Source organism: Scardinius erythrophthalmus (genome assembly GCF_964197995.2).
Source record: "Scardinius erythrophthalmus genome assembly, chromosome: 18".
Taxonomy (NCBI): Eukaryota; Metazoa; Chordata; class Actinopteri; order Cypriniformes; family Leuciscidae; genus Scardinius; species Scardinius erythrophthalmus.
In genome coordinates, this window is record NC_138238.1 from 16385582 (window position 1) to 16401351 (window position 15770).

The window sequence follows — 15770 nt, forward strand, 5'->3', positions numbered from 1 at the left end:
TTGACTTTTTTTAAACTGCTGTGACCAGATCATTGATTCCCTGAGAACTTGATTTTGTGAATGAATCATTCAGATCAGTTTTGTGAACTGGATCAACCAATTCATTGGATGATTCAAATTTATGTTTTGGATATTACTAATATTGAACATGCCAAAGATAGTTATCAAGATTTTCAATGAATAATGACATAGGGCCGGATTTACTAAGCTGGGCAAATAAGTGTGAGACAGCAATCTCATAAAAGCACAGATGGGAGTGAGCATTTCTGCGGGTGATTTACTGAGAATGTGCACATTAAAGAACACAGACGCAGTCAGATCATTTCCATAATGACCAGCGCAATCTATCAAGAGCAGCGCACATTCGTGTAGGGTCACAAATATGCAGAGCCGATGATAATCAGGTGCGTTGGGATCTATTAAAATAGGCGTAAAATGGGTTAAGGCATGCTTTTTTGGGGCGGTTAATAATGATGCAAATACCAGTAAATTGATTAACGCAAACCTTGCATGATTCATTTAAATACTCTCCTCCCATAAATTTCAGGATAAATTTGAGTCTTTAGTAAATCATGACAGTAGTTTTTTAACACCAAAATAGAGTTTGCCCTGGCGCAAGCTATAGTAAATCTGGCCCTAATGTATGCAATAATAATTGATAATCACTTTTATGGTGGTTTTTCTTGTTGTTGTTGTAATTTTGGGGCCTCATTTGAGTCCTCATTCAATTTCATTATATTGAGAAAAGTGGCCGGAGTATTTGAAATTCAGAAATTCACCTTTTGTGTATGACATACAGGTTTGGAAAAACTTGAGGGCGAGTAAATAATGTCCTATATCACAATTCTTTAAATTTCACCATATTAACTGCAAATGGATTTACTTTTGATAAACATCTTTTTCCCATTTACCGATCAACAATTGATCCACTAATGACATTGTATGTGTGAGACACTTGATGTGGCTCCAATCGCTCTGAATGTTCCAATGTTTTAGAAATCACACAGATTGAAGCAGTTATTGTGTCAAATTGAATACGTTTTTAAACATTGAATTAATCGCATGTGTTTAACTTTGACAGCCCTAAAAAAGTATGTCATTAGATGCAGAGCTTTATGTTGCGTCAGAGAAAGAGCAGTGCGCCATCTGCCACGATCTGAGGGGAAGTTCACAGCCTCCTCCCTGACTTTGAGCACGCATCTGACTGCAGTGAGATCACTTGATAAGTTGCTAGACTCAAGCAATTCCTTTTGGTGTGCTGTAATGAAAAGTAAATGCTGAAGCATTTGTCTTAAAGTAAATCTCAGGTTTTTGTTATGCCTGACTGACTGGCCTTGTGAAAGATTAATAGAGCATGATTTAGCCATGCACAAAAGCCGGCAAATCCACAGAGAGCGCAACTCGTTGAATCTTCCTTTTAACCACCTTTTGTGAATGTCAAAGTTTTGTTTTTTGATTGATCCACCTTAGAAATGGCGAGATAGAGGGGAAAAGCCTCTAATTTGTTTTTCAAATACAATCACATTCTTGGCAGCATCTTGACCTGTCTTTGCCAAAGGCTTGGTGGAGTGGAATGAGGGAGGAGGCCATGTGCTCTTTGAAGGGGAGTGTTTGTGTGTGTTGGGGGGTGGTGGTGGGTGTTCAGTTTCCCACAATGCCCTTCCTTTCCCCTTTTTGTTTCCCCCTAAACATCCGTTTGTGCCTTAGGGAAGTGACTTTGTCAGACCAGTCTGTACTCTGAATCCAGCTTTTTCATGGGCAGACTGGCCTTAAGATAACCATAGTCTCACTGCGAACTCTCAATCTTGTATTTGAGCAGATCCACCCCATTAATTTTCCTTATTCTTGAACTGGTGGAGATGCTAAACAGACACAAGCAAAATTTCTCCTCAGATAAGATGGTGAGTACTCAAATGCAATAAAAGTCTGAGGTGATTAATGTTGTAAAAGCAAAGTGTTATATAGAAAGGGCTACGTCTGCCAAAAGAAGCGCCCCCCCCCCTGCCCCCCCAAGATTATTGTCAAGTAAAATAAATTTGTTCTGTTTACATAAATTTTGTGTGAATTTTAAGTATTAATGTAATGTCATAATATATATATATATATATATATATATATATATACAGTGGGGAGAACAAGTATTTGATACACTGCCTATTTTGCAGGTTTTCCTACTTACAAAGCATGTAGAGGTCTGTACAAAAATCCAGAAAATCACAATTTTTAAATAATTCATTTGCATTTTATTGCATGACATAAGTATTTGATCACCTACCAACCAGTAAGAATTCCGGCTCTCACAGACCTGTTAGTTTTTCTTTAAGATGCCCTCCTGTTCTCCACTCATTACCTGTATTAACTGCACCTGTTTGAACTTGTTACCTGTATAAAAGACACCTGTCCACACACTCAATCAAACAGACTCCAACCTCTCCACAATGGCCAAGACCAGAGAGCTGTGTAAGGACATCAGGGATAAAATTGTAGACCTGCACAAGGCTGGGATGGGCTACAGGACAATAGGCAAGCAGCTTGGTGAGAAGGCAACAACTGTTGGCGCAATTATTAGAAAATGGAAGAAGTTCAAGATGACGGTCAATCTCCCTCGGTCTGGAGCACCATGCAAGATCTCACCTCGTGGGGCATCATTGATCATGAGGAAGGTGTGGGATCAGCCCAGAACTACACGGCAGGACCTGGTCAATGACCTGAAGAGAGCTGGGACCAGTCTCAAAGAAAACCATAAGTAACACACTACGCCGTCATGGATTAAAATCCTGCAGTGCACGCAAGGTCCCCCTGCTCAAGCCAGTGCATGTCCAGGCCCGTCTGAAGTTTGCCAATGACCATCTGGATGATCCAGAGGAGGATTGGGTCATGTGGTCTGATGAGACAAAAATAGAGCTTTTTGGTCTAAACTCCACTCGCCGTGTTTGGAGGAAGAAGAAGGATGAGTACAACCCCAAGAACACCATCCCAACTGTGAAGCATGGAGGTGGAAACATCATTCTTTGGGGATGCTTTTCTGCAAAGGGGACAGGACGACTGCACTGTATTGAGGGGAGGATAGATGGGGCCATGAATTGCGAGATGGCCAACAACCTCCTTCCCTCAGTAAGAGCACTGAAGATGGGTCGTGGCTGGGTCTTCCAGCATGACAATGACCCAAAACACACAGCCAGGGCAACCAAGGAGTGGCTCTGTAAGAAGCATCTCAAGGTCCTGGAGTGGCCTAGCCAGTCTCCAGACCTGAACCCGATAGAAAATCTTTGGAGGGAGCTGAAGAATCTGGAGAAGGTCTGTATGGAGGAATGGGCCAAAATCCCTCCTGCAGTGTGTGCAAACCTGGTCAAGAACTACAGGAAACGTATGATCTCTGTAATTGCAAATAAAGGTTTCTGTACCAAATATTAAGTTCTGCTTTTCTGATGTATCAAATACTTATGTCATGCAATAAAATGCAAATTAATTACTTAAAAATCATACAAAGTGATTTTCTGGATTTTTGTTTTAGATTCCGTCACTCACAGTTGAAGAGTACCTATGATAAAAATTACAGACTTCTACATGCTTTGTAAGTGGGAAAACCTGCAAAATTGGCAGTGTATCAAATACATGTTCTCCCCACTGTATATATATATCATTATTATTATTTTTATACACTTAAAATTCACCCATATTATAAGTAAACAATGTACAATCCTAAAAAAATAAATATAGTATAAAATTATTATTATTATTTTTGTGTTTTCTCTGTAATGCTCCCTTTTCTGCTGCTATTACTACAGTCTTCAGTGTTACATTATCCTTAAGAAAGCAATAATATATATTAAAACATTTTATTATAATTTTTATATGTAATTTTTTTACAATTTGGTGTGTATTTCAATTTCGTCTGTTTCATTTCATATATCCACCTTGCCCACTGAAAGATCAATACTAGTTGACCACTTTTCTCTTTTCTTTCATCCTCTCTCTTTTTGTCCATTTCTAAACCATTTCTCATCTGCTCTTTGTAAACCTGACACGTAACAGTAACAACTACAAAAAGGTCAACTACCCTGAGTCAGTAATCAGGCGTGTGGTGACTTACGGAGGCAGTTTAACCAGCCATCCATCAGGAAACTTTATCAGCCCACTCCACCTAATGTATACAGCAAACGCTGGGAAGGAGGGTGAGTGAGACAGGGTCCAAAATTAACACTCACCAAGCACCAAATGAAAGCAAAAAGGGGCTTTGGTGAGTTTTTTTTTTTTTTTTTTTTTTACCTCAGTGAAATAATTGACCTCAGTGAAATAAAAGTGTAAGTTTATCTTTATTGGTCTCAATGCCTTTGCGACAATCACAAGGATTGTGTTGCCTCATTTTTATCTTCACACGAATGTGCTATTGATTGGAGCATTAGATCTTTTAGTTAGGCTGAAATTTGCAATCAACCAAAGTAGAATTTTTCAATCCCTCTGACAGAAAATGTTATTTTTCGAAGACGGTGAGTTGATTTGGTATATAAGGATCTCTTCTTGCGTTGTCTTCCTAGTGAAACATTCATTATGGTGATCTCTGAATAGTGTAATGGCATTTGCAACCCATGGCCTTCACTGAGATCATATCAGATCACAGTCCGCAATCTTTATCTCCTGGATCATCAGTGCTCTGTCACTAGCTGTTCATAAGTACACTGACCAACCTGTCAAACCCCAACAGATAAGAATGCATTTCTTTTAACAAACCTTTTTTTTTTCTCTCTTTTTTTTTTAACTTATGTGTAATTTAATTGTGCATTTGTATGTTGTAAAAATATTTGACCTCTTCAGGGTAAGAAGAGATAGAGATTGGTTAATTAGTAGAGATCGTTTCAGTCTGCAACATACTAACTAATTATTCTTTTTCATGCTGCTTTGAAACCAGCATTTTAAAGCATTCAATTAAGGGCAAGAAGAAAGTAGGAAAACAGAGGAAGAGGGAGAAACGGAGTCCACTTTCTTCTTGCCAATTAAAAAGTTTTAGTGCAGCGTTTGAGAATGCAGAACACAGCGACAAACTTACAGCAAGAAAAATGAGTCCGAAAACCTTACTCAGCTGCACCTGCTGCAGTTTTTATATCCAATGTATGCACTGTGTCAACATATATGTCAAGCATTGCTCCTTCACACACACAACATATACACTCTTGCACACATTTGTCTTACGTACACAGGTGCAGTGTCAAAGATACCTGCAATGCTCCACTTTAAAATTTATGTGGCCTTTGTGCATTTTTGGCTTCCTTTGCACTTTTTACGACACACAAACACACACACACGCACGCACGCACGCACGCACGCACGCACGCACGCACGCACGCACGCACGCACGCACGCACACACACACACACACTAAAACAAACAAAGTCATCATTAACAAACACCACCTCTCCTTTTTTCCCTGTTTATGGCCCTATGCTGAATTAAACTTAATCTGCTGTGTTCTTCCTCTCTTTCTGTTTATCCTGGTGTCCCTCCCACCTCTGTTCTCAGCTAGTTGCATGTTTAACAGGAACTCTGGCTTGTAAAGCTACATTTATAGATCCCGTATGTTTGATTGTATGGGGCTTTATGACTTTGACCTTGACTGAACAGGAGGGAGAGGTGGACCTCCAACAGCAGAGACGAGAATGTCTGTGTGTACGTTTTAGCCTTGTGATGGAAATGAAATGTGGGACTTGAAGGGCAATATAGTTGACCTAAGATTCAAATATCATTTACTCATGTATCTTGAATAACCATTACTAAAAGGACATTAACAAAATGTCCAAGCTACTCTTTTTCAAAAGCCCTATATTTGGATGATAATTGTCTCTTATGGGGATGCAAGGTATTTTCAACATTTACAGGGGCTAGTTGGGGATTTTATTGCAGTATAAATCCAGAATGTTTTTCTCCCACAACCTGCATAAAAATTTCCAAACAAATTAGTTGAATAAAAACTTAAATTTTGCTTTGTTCCTCACACAAAGTGATTGTATGTCTTTTGAAGACTAGAAAAAATAGTGCATTAAGGACTACTTTAATGTTTTTATGCCTTTTTAGAGCTCGACAGCCACAGTCCCCATTCATTTTTATTGTATAGAAGAGAGCAGCTTGAACATTCTTCAAAACATCTAATTGTCTGCTCCACACATGAAAAAAAGTAATATAGGTTTGAAATGAAATGAGGGTAAAAAAAAAGAAGAAGAACTTTTTAATTTTGGGTGAACTAATCCCTTCAAGAGCCATCCACCAATCACGAGTCATCATTAAAAGTACCGTATGAGCAGCCTCTCTCTCATAACTCATAATCCTCTTGAATTCTTTGTGTTAACCATTGGAGACAAATTTTTTGTGATTAGTTGGAGAAATCCCACTGAGCGTCACTGTTGTTTTGGTAATAAGCAGCTTAGAAACATTTACACACACATTTAGCTCTATGCACAATAGAGGTGAACACACACATCATCTGGACGGGCTGATGAAAAGGCCCGTTACACCGTGTCCTAACTACACGCAACGCAATGTGCGATAAAAGGTATATTTTCCATGTTAATCAGAGTTTTTGTCCTAACCAGCCGTGACGGCGACACGCAACGATTTTATTTTAGAAACAGTTTCTATTTTTCTGCGACATTGCGGCTGAAACAACAAACACAAAGTGTGGCAATGATAATCTCAGGTAATGTTTATGTGCTTTATTTAATGTTCAAAGCATGCAGAGTGACTTTGAAATCATTAAGTGCTCCCAGCTTTGTAGCTGTAAAAGCAACAATGGATAATTCACCTCAGATCTTGAAATTAAACAAATGGAAACAAGAACGTTCAATCTGTGAACAAACAAGTGTATTCTTTGACAAAGATTGTTTTAGTAACTCAGTAGCCTATGTATTTTTAATAATGTTTAAATAGTGTAATATTTGTGAATTTGATTATGTAGCCTACTTATCTATTTTCTTGCGAGTGCCGTCAAGATTACTCTCTGGTGCTGTGCACTTGCCGCGAGACTCCACCCACACGCTGTTCTGATTTGCTGTGGGTTTTAATTGATTTTGACGCATCTCGCCGTCGCGTCGCGTCTAGTGTGGACGGACAAATTATTTGTCGCTGGAATCTTATCGCATCGTGTCTGGTTAGGACACGGTGTTAGGCTGGTGAATATGCGAACAGGCTAGCTCGATGAAAGATAATAGGCCAGCTGAGCATTAACTAATGCAGAACAAATGTCCTCTTGGCTTCATTGTCAAAGGGTTGCATCACACACTAGCCATGCGCTTGAATCGCCAAGCACTTCTGCAGTCAGAATATAGGCTAGTCGGTTGCGGCGGTATGTAAGCGTATCAGCACCGTATCAGTATCATGGAGTCCCACACCTCTCGGCTCTGTGATCATGCTTTCTCAAGCTTTGAGCTTAAGCCACCAGATCCTTTTCTTTTCACACAGAAGAAAACGATCTATTTCCCCTCTCTGGTCCAGAGCCACCCATTCATAGAGCGATTCAGAGGGCCTGAACGGCATGTACCACGTCGGTTTGTGTTTGGGGAGTTCGCTTAGTAACTGTGAGCATAATAGATACCAAAGAAACATTGATATACACTTACACATGCACATCTGTCAGCAGAACGCTTTGTGAATTTGCCTCGATATATCAGTTTTCACTGAAGACTTTGTAGAGAAGGCCAGACAACTTTACTTGTAGAAAGACTTTGGCCTGGGCGATATGGGCAAAAAATCATTTTAGACTGAATGGCGATTTCAGATGACTGATGTCGATCTCTTTATTTTCAAAAAGTGGGCTAAATGTTCAGTTTTCTTTTTATAAGGCACACAATGGGTAAATTAAGCTTGTAAAGTGCTTTGTTAAAGGGCAAAACACTTTTTGCGCTGCAAAGGCTTTGCTGCTGAGTTTGCTTTATTGTTTCCATGGTGATGCACCGCAGCCACAATAGCGCTGAATGACTGGTGATCTGCTTTTATTTCCTTTTTTATTCAAAATACTCACACATTTGTTAGCTATAGCATGAAATATCTGATATTCCGATCGTCAAATATGTGCAAGTGGAAGTGTTTTTTTATGTCTCGATCTCATTAGTTGAGCTGTATGCTCAATGGGCGCCGCCATGTTGGTTTGTGCCGCAGACGCAGTTCAGAGAATCGGATCTGTTGGATTTACGGTACAACACGTGAATTCATCCACTTCTCTCGAAATACATGAAAGTAAGTGGCCGGTGAACTGGGAGAAGAATAGAGTAAACTTTAAAGTTACTTACACAATGTGTATCTGATTTGATTAAAACGTGTCGTCTAATTATAATGGAAAGGATTATTATTGCCGGCAATAATAAATTATTATTGTTATAGACAGCAGTGTGTATTTTACAAACTCTAAATGTATTGTTTTTTTTTAAGTACTTATATGAATTTAAATGTCTGAAACCTAAAATAAACATTATGTGGTTGAAAACACTGAATATATGACAGCGCGGAGCGCATCCGTCTCTGGCTCAGCGGCAGCAGTCAACTGCGAAAGTACATTTTGAATTTAGCAGTTGATCACGTGATGCACTGACCGTTCTACTCACATCGGTGTGATCGTACACTCCAGGGACCAGCCAAGACTGATCACACCGGTTTGATCGTACGTGCGAAATTCATTGATTCCTTTGCGTACCACTAGAGGGAGCCTGCGTACCACACTTTGAGAAGCTCATCACAATCTCGTGGCCTGTGGATCATTTTCTCAGTATCCCTCCTCCTAATCCAGATTAGTCGAGGCCTTGCGATTTACACAGGTTTTGAGACACATTGTGTCTGCCAAAGAAGTGAAAGAGCAGCAGCCTAGTGTTGCACGTGACCTCCTGGGTTTTGGGCTTTAGGCTTACCTAATCGGAGTTGTTTCCTGGAAAGAGTGCTTGTTTTTTCTCCAGTGAGCCGGTTATACTCTTGAAAGCTCATGGGAAGCATGTCACATGGGACAGACAACTAAAAGAAGAGGAGGGTTGAATACAATATACAATAAAAGAATACAATAGAAGCAAAAAATCTAATCTAATCTAAACCACAAATAAAACCTTACCATTGCTTGTACATGTTAGTTTGTACAAAGCACCTAAGGATACATGGGGATGGGAACAATATGAGTAAGAACAATTATATTTCAGTGTTTTCCATGTGAGTTCCCCAGAGAAGCTTTCAGAGGTTTTGCGTTATCATGCAAAAATTTTGCTTTCCACAAGAACTTTCTGTTTGCTTGCCCCTGAGAAAACACTTGCTTTACCTTGAGAAACGTTGCCTTCGCTCACAATAAAATGCTAACGTTTTGTGAGTAAAATCATTGAAATATAATTTGTCCATTCTTGTTCACAGATCTCCTTAAGTTTGTTTTTACGGTGCTCTGGATTGATTTGCGCACATGCTAACTTTGATTCTGTCTTTTTTTCGCAGACCTCATTATATATTGCTGTATTATCACTGGGCATCTGGGCTGGAGAGTGAGGCGGGCTTGGTTTGCGAGCTTCGCTCCAAAGCCGTCCGATGACTGTCTGACTCATCACAACCCGCGAATGACAGGCGTGCATTCGAGGGTGGGGCCCGCCTCAGTCTCACATGATTGGCCGCTGGATGGAAATAAGGTGAATGGAACACATGCCCAAGGAGCAAGACCCAAACCAATCAGAGGGAGAAGAGAAACGGTGAGCCTCTTAAGAACTGATCTCATAACAGATTGCAGAGTTATTAATCAAGCTATGGTGTTTGTCATAATGCCAGGTTCAGACTATACAATATTTTTGTTTGTTACGATAGTCACTGGCTATGTTTACATGCGCAACTTTTGTTTCAGTCGGACTGAATTCATTCCGATTGATGAATCCGAACGTAGTGTTTACATGAACGCTAAACGTGATTGGGTTAATGTGCGCGTTTATATGTCACAAGCTTAAAATCGGAATAGATTTTTTGACATCTGCACAGACATACAGAGTTTCTCGCTGTTTACGCATAATAACCATTCTCCTACATTGGTTCTTTATTTGTTTTAAACAGCACACTTAATATTTATCCATTTCTGATCATAATTCGGAGACAATGAGAATATTAACCGTTGTGCTGCTTATATTTATTACGTAGTAAAAACCAATATTGGTTTTTTGATGGCCGATGCCGATATCTTAGAGAGCAGGATGGCCGATGGCCGATATAAAGCCGATATTTTTATTATATACTTTATAATTATTTTAATCAATATTTGATAAATTTTAAATAAATTAGAAAACAAATCTTTAAAATAAGCATGCTTATACTTTAGATGGCAACTTCTTGAATCTGCAATCCTTTTACAGTATTTTTCACAAAGTAATTGTTTAAAAATATATGAATATGTGAATAAAAAGGAAGTAAACACTGTAACATTGCACTCAGTAATCTGGTAATATTGTGCGCACTGGTAATCATATTTTTTTAAATAAAGACAAGGTAACGCTAATATTACATACACAGCACACAGTGAAAACGATATGAATAGGACACAGTGGGCAACTGGATATAGCACAGCATATTTTAAAATGAAGGATTTCAAGTTTTTCGATCGCGTCTCCTGTGAAGCTGATCTTCTGTTTATTCACTCACTTCACACTAATGACCGTCACTCGCAGTAACACGTTTATCAGGCTACAAATGCACACTTCACAAGATATCACAGCTGGATTCCATTAAATCTGCAAGGTTTGTGAAATTAAATGTTTATTAGATATTCAGAGATTTGTTTAAATGATGTATATGCGCATTTGCTGAATGTTGACAGTAAATGAGTAAGTATTTTAGCCTAATTGTTTGCCTTTTCTGTAACAAATAATATAAAAGCAACACTTTACTTTTTCGCATACCATTTACTTTCTTTGTTTACCAGTTCTGTCTAACAAAGTATTAGATATGACTGACAGAGATCGTAAACTAATGAAGACGGAGAATGGTGAGTGAGCGCTGTGTGATCAAGCTCTGCCGTTCTCTTCTGGCGCTGGTGTTCTCAGTGCCGCTCGTTAAAATAAAAGTCCGGAGCGCTGTCAAAATAAAAGTCCCGCTTCCAACACATCGGCCAATCAGAAAAACTTATTGGCCGATGCCGATATTTTAAAAGTGCCAAATATCAGCCGATATATCGGTCGACCACTAGAAAAAATGCTCCTCCCCGCACCCAAAACCAGTCGTCTGTGGATGAGTCTGAAACAAGGACTGGTGGGACGTTGACGCTGACTGAAAGGGGAATTTTAGAAAGATGGGACACTCATTTTAAATGAAACTTTATTCAACAGGACAAACAGCTCGTTCAGCGCTTAATATGTCATTACGCTATTTTAATGTCATTGCACATGCGCATTCCTTTCAGTTTTGGTTTTCAATCCAATCAAGTGTTTACATGTTCTCTCGATCGGATTAGAAAAGGAATAAACCACCCCTTTCAATCGGATCGAAATTTCATTCGGATCGAGCTCAATCGGATCGAAATTTCATTCGGATCGAGCTCAGTCGGATCGAAATTTCATTCGGATCGAGCTCAGTCGGATCGATTAAGGTGTTTACATGAAGGCTTTTCAGTCCGACTGAGGCATCAATTTGATTGGCGGATTATTTGGTTGCATGTAAACATCGAGAAGTTGCATCGAGAAGGCGGAGCTAGCGACTGACTTCATGAAGCGTCGCAGACTTGGCATCGTTTGTCTTCCACTATGACACGCTATATGAGATAAAACGATTGATTCTTGCTTCCCGACGCCCATTGTCGTTTACGATTCACCACGACACCCTGCGTCAAACAGATTTGTGCCAAAATCGGCATACTGAACCCGGCATACGAGTCTGTATGTCTGGAATGTAAAGTTACCCATGCTCTTTGCTTCTCTTGTGTGTGGTTATCGAATTTTGTTTCACGTATTGACGCTTCGGGAAACTCAAATTTTCTGGTCAATGCACACACTCTCCTACATAATTCAGTTTTCCTGGTAACTGGCTCCATTTGTGTGTGTACATCTCACAGTGAGTTTGGTGCTGGCTCTGCTTTTGAGTCTAAAGGCAGGCGCTAAGAGAATAGCCTTTACCTCAATATCTACTCTGCACACACATTTTATATAAGGCCTGGAGCCGGCAGGAAAGTTAACTAAAGCCTTAGAGAATGCCCGTTACTGTCCAAAGTCAGCACACACTCAAACCTTACACGCAAACATTCACACACACACGCTGCCGTGTAGGCTTTTGGTTCAGCAGGACGGCACAGACTACCCCCTCACGTTCTAAAAAAGTGTTAGCTTTAGAGCCAACAGCAATGTTTCTGCCAGTTAGCAAAACAAATCAAGTCTTCCTTCTCAGTGTATGTGTGTGGATGTCTAATGTGTAATCTGTCCTTGGGCGATTTCTATATTTAGCAGATCTCTTGTTGCTTTTCCAGTTCGCTGACCACAGATACCTAATGATTTGTTGAGCAGAGGTGTGTTGTTACTGTCACAATGGTCAACTAATTGGCTAATTAGAGAGGTCGATGATTAGTGAGGTTGACTAATAGCTTTTTCTGTTATAGTACCACCAAACTAATATGAATTAGATATAAATCTAAATCTTAAAATTGAAAAAACTTAAAACCCAATTTAGAAATGTTGCATTGAAGTACTAAACTTACTAAAACTAAAAATGAACAAAAAAAAATGACAGAAACAACTAAATTACTGTAACTAAAAATGAAAATTGAAAATACAAAAATAAAGGCTAATTAATAAATGCTATAACCAAAATAACACTGATATTTTTACTCGTTTGTATATTTAATTTGGTTTTCTTTTTTTTAATAGTTCGAAATAAACATTTTTCATATATATGAATTTCATTCATTTCTTTTGTCATTTCTGATGAAAATTCAGCTTTGTGTCACAGAAATAAATAATATTTTGAAGTATATTAAAGTAGAAAACCATTATTTTAAATTGTAATAATATTTTACAATATTACAGTTTTTCTATATTTTTGATCAAATAAATGCAGGCTTGATTAGCATAAGATGCTTCTTTCAAAAACAAAAAATAGTAACAATGTACAATTTTAGTGTTATTAAAGGCTAACTTGATAATTGAAGTTTACTTTTTATGCGTTTACATCCAGCTTAATGAATTTCCTCTAATTAGCCTATAAATGTTATTCAAGATTAATCGTCATTAAATCTATGAGGCTTGAGAGCAGGTGAAAAAGTTACAGCCTCCTCAAGCGTTTTCAACGCAATCATTAGTTCTCGCATTTAATTACACAGAAGTATCGTCAGGAACACAGGAGCTTCTTTACAAGGCCATACATCATTACTCCAACAGGACGTTAGCTGCAGACCCGTGTGTGTGTGTGTGTGTGTGTGTGTGTGTGTGTGTGTGTGTGTGTGTGAGCGCATATAATATGCAGGACCCCAGGAATGTGGGGTCAGATTCCCAGTATGTTCACTCAATAAGCGATTAAACGAGGGCCCTTCAGTTTAATCACACCGAGGCCATCTGTAAGTAGATTAGCTGATCACGGAGCACAGCATTCACATGGCTCTGTTCATCTTAATAGAGCTGATTTCTCCAACTTTCATTACTTGCTCTCCTGCTTCCTTGCCACCTCTGCTAACAGCCTCCTAATCACCTTCCCAAACCTTATGTCCGTAGTGGTTCAGCTGTTTCTTTTCTTGTTTACTCTATATTTTAAATGTTAATTGTGTAATTTCTGCACCATTAGCAGCAAATCGCAAAAAAGTGAGTGAGAACTGGCCTCAAACACTCCTCTAGCTCCTCCCCAAGCTCACTCCATTGGTTGAGCCAATGTCAATTTCTTAACTTTATATCATGTAAACTCGTATTACTAATTAGAGCATGTTCCAAACAGAATCACTTTATTTAGGTTATATTTGATGTTTGTTGGCAATAATACAGCCAAGTTTTATTCTGAACTATCTTCATCCATATTGTTTAGGTTGTGTTAAATTAAGTGTATCAGGGCGTTTCACAACCGTCTGGGATGATTTTAAATTTGAGATGTATGGAGAAGAACCAGGCATGTTCTCATTGCTCTTTTGTGTTTATACAAACTCCACATGCCTGTTTCAGTCAGTGTTCCACAGTGGTCAGAAGAACTGAATGTTCGTATATTGTTTTACTCTATTCCGGCTGACATCATGTTCTTCTTCATCGTTTACTTTTAAAAGCTCCTAGATTTGCATAAACTCAATTGACAGAATTTTCTGCTGTTTGCCATACAAAAATATGTAATCCACCTTAATCAGACAGACAGGGTGCCTGCAGTGTGAGGAGCACTCAAGCCTTTGCCCTGTTTACGCAGATTTAAACGGACAGCATGGAATTTTTCGCCACTAGGGGTCGCTAACCTATTTACAATAACAAAGGCGTAGATTGATAACGCAACATTTGCGAAGAATTATGGATCTTGACGTCAACGTCAAGCCGACCGATCTAATAATGTTTATGGATGACTGAATACATCGATGCTTTTATCATGACTGTGATACAAAGCAGTTCGGGATTGCTAAGAAACAGCTATCAGCTCCACACGCGACGCGAGTCCCGCGGATATAAAAGGAATACAGACAATTCATTCTACCGAACTACATGCAGAATTACTACTCACAGGTCAGTTTATTAGACAAATTAAACTTGTGAGGTAACGCAGCACTGTTTCACTTGGTCTAACATTACACTATCACACCAAACTGCATTTGAGTGTGTTGAAATGTATGTGTTAGTTTGTCTGTATGAGATTAGCAGTAAGCTAGATCAACATTAGAATAACATACAGATCATATTCTGACATTTTATCATTGTTGAACTATATAACATTGATTAGTTTTATGTAAATGTGCTCACCTGTTTAATAAAGTACATGTAGGAGCGGTCGAAGTCTCGGAGGTCTCGTTTTAGTTCTCCTTTTTTTTATCCAAAGTCTGCTTGCCATGGTCCATAATGTTTGAACGAAACAACAACAGCGTGCAAATAGACATTGCGAACTACACATTTGTCCACGTCTGTCGCTTTGGTTTCTATCAGAGGGCTCTGGTTTATAGCTCTGGTTGCTATGGCAGCACAAGCGAAAACCAGGGACAACGCGGATATGACGCCATTGACGGCGACAAAACGGAAATAAAGAAATGGGACGTGTCTTCGAATTAAATTACAAATTTCTCCTGGTTTGAAAGTTGTTGGAAACAGTCGGGATAATGTACAAGTACACAACTAAAAAATATATATAACATAGATATAGTGATTTTTGCTATTTTTAAAGCAAAAAAGTTACATATTGTGCCTTTAATAATGGGTTTGCTTTTACAAATTTGTATTTTTTATCGTTTTACAATAAAAAAAATTTTAGGGTCAATTTAGTTTTTATTTCAGGAGCATATTTTTTGAAAATATATTTTAGTCTTAGCTTTTAGAAATTTAGAAATCACCAGAACATTTCAAATTGCCAGTTAAGCTTTTTATTTGCAAGCTGTTCTGACAAAAGCTTTTCTGAGTGCGTACAACCGAAACGCGTGCACATTAAAAGCCTGTCAAACAGCGTGTGACTACTAAAATAAGTTCTCTTTTGTATCTTACTGATCTTTAGCCTTCAAATACATACAAGGTTTACATAAACACAGTCAGTTATGTCTTTAGTGAATGTAAAATTTTTGGAGAAAATCAGATGCGTGTCTGTGTATTAGATCCGTGCAGGGCCTAAAACTAACTTTTTGCCAAACCTGC

At 38.7% G+C, this 15770-nt stretch overlaps 1 protein-coding gene across 1 annotated transcript in view; it reads left to right on the forward strand.

The window, feature by feature from the left end:
• The window catches only part of thrab (thyroid hormone receptor alpha b), a 158234-nt gene that overhangs the window by 116458 nt on the left and 26006 nt on the right, over positions 1 to 15770 (forward strand). Inside the window, exon 3 of the mRNA XM_081393434.1 lies at positions 9451 to 9698. Within this exon, the coding sequence (XP_081249560.1) occupies positions 9643 to 9698 (56 nt within the window). The 5' untranslated portion in view covers positions 9451 to 9642. The remainder of the gene's footprint in view (positions 1 to 9450; positions 9699 to 15770) is intronic.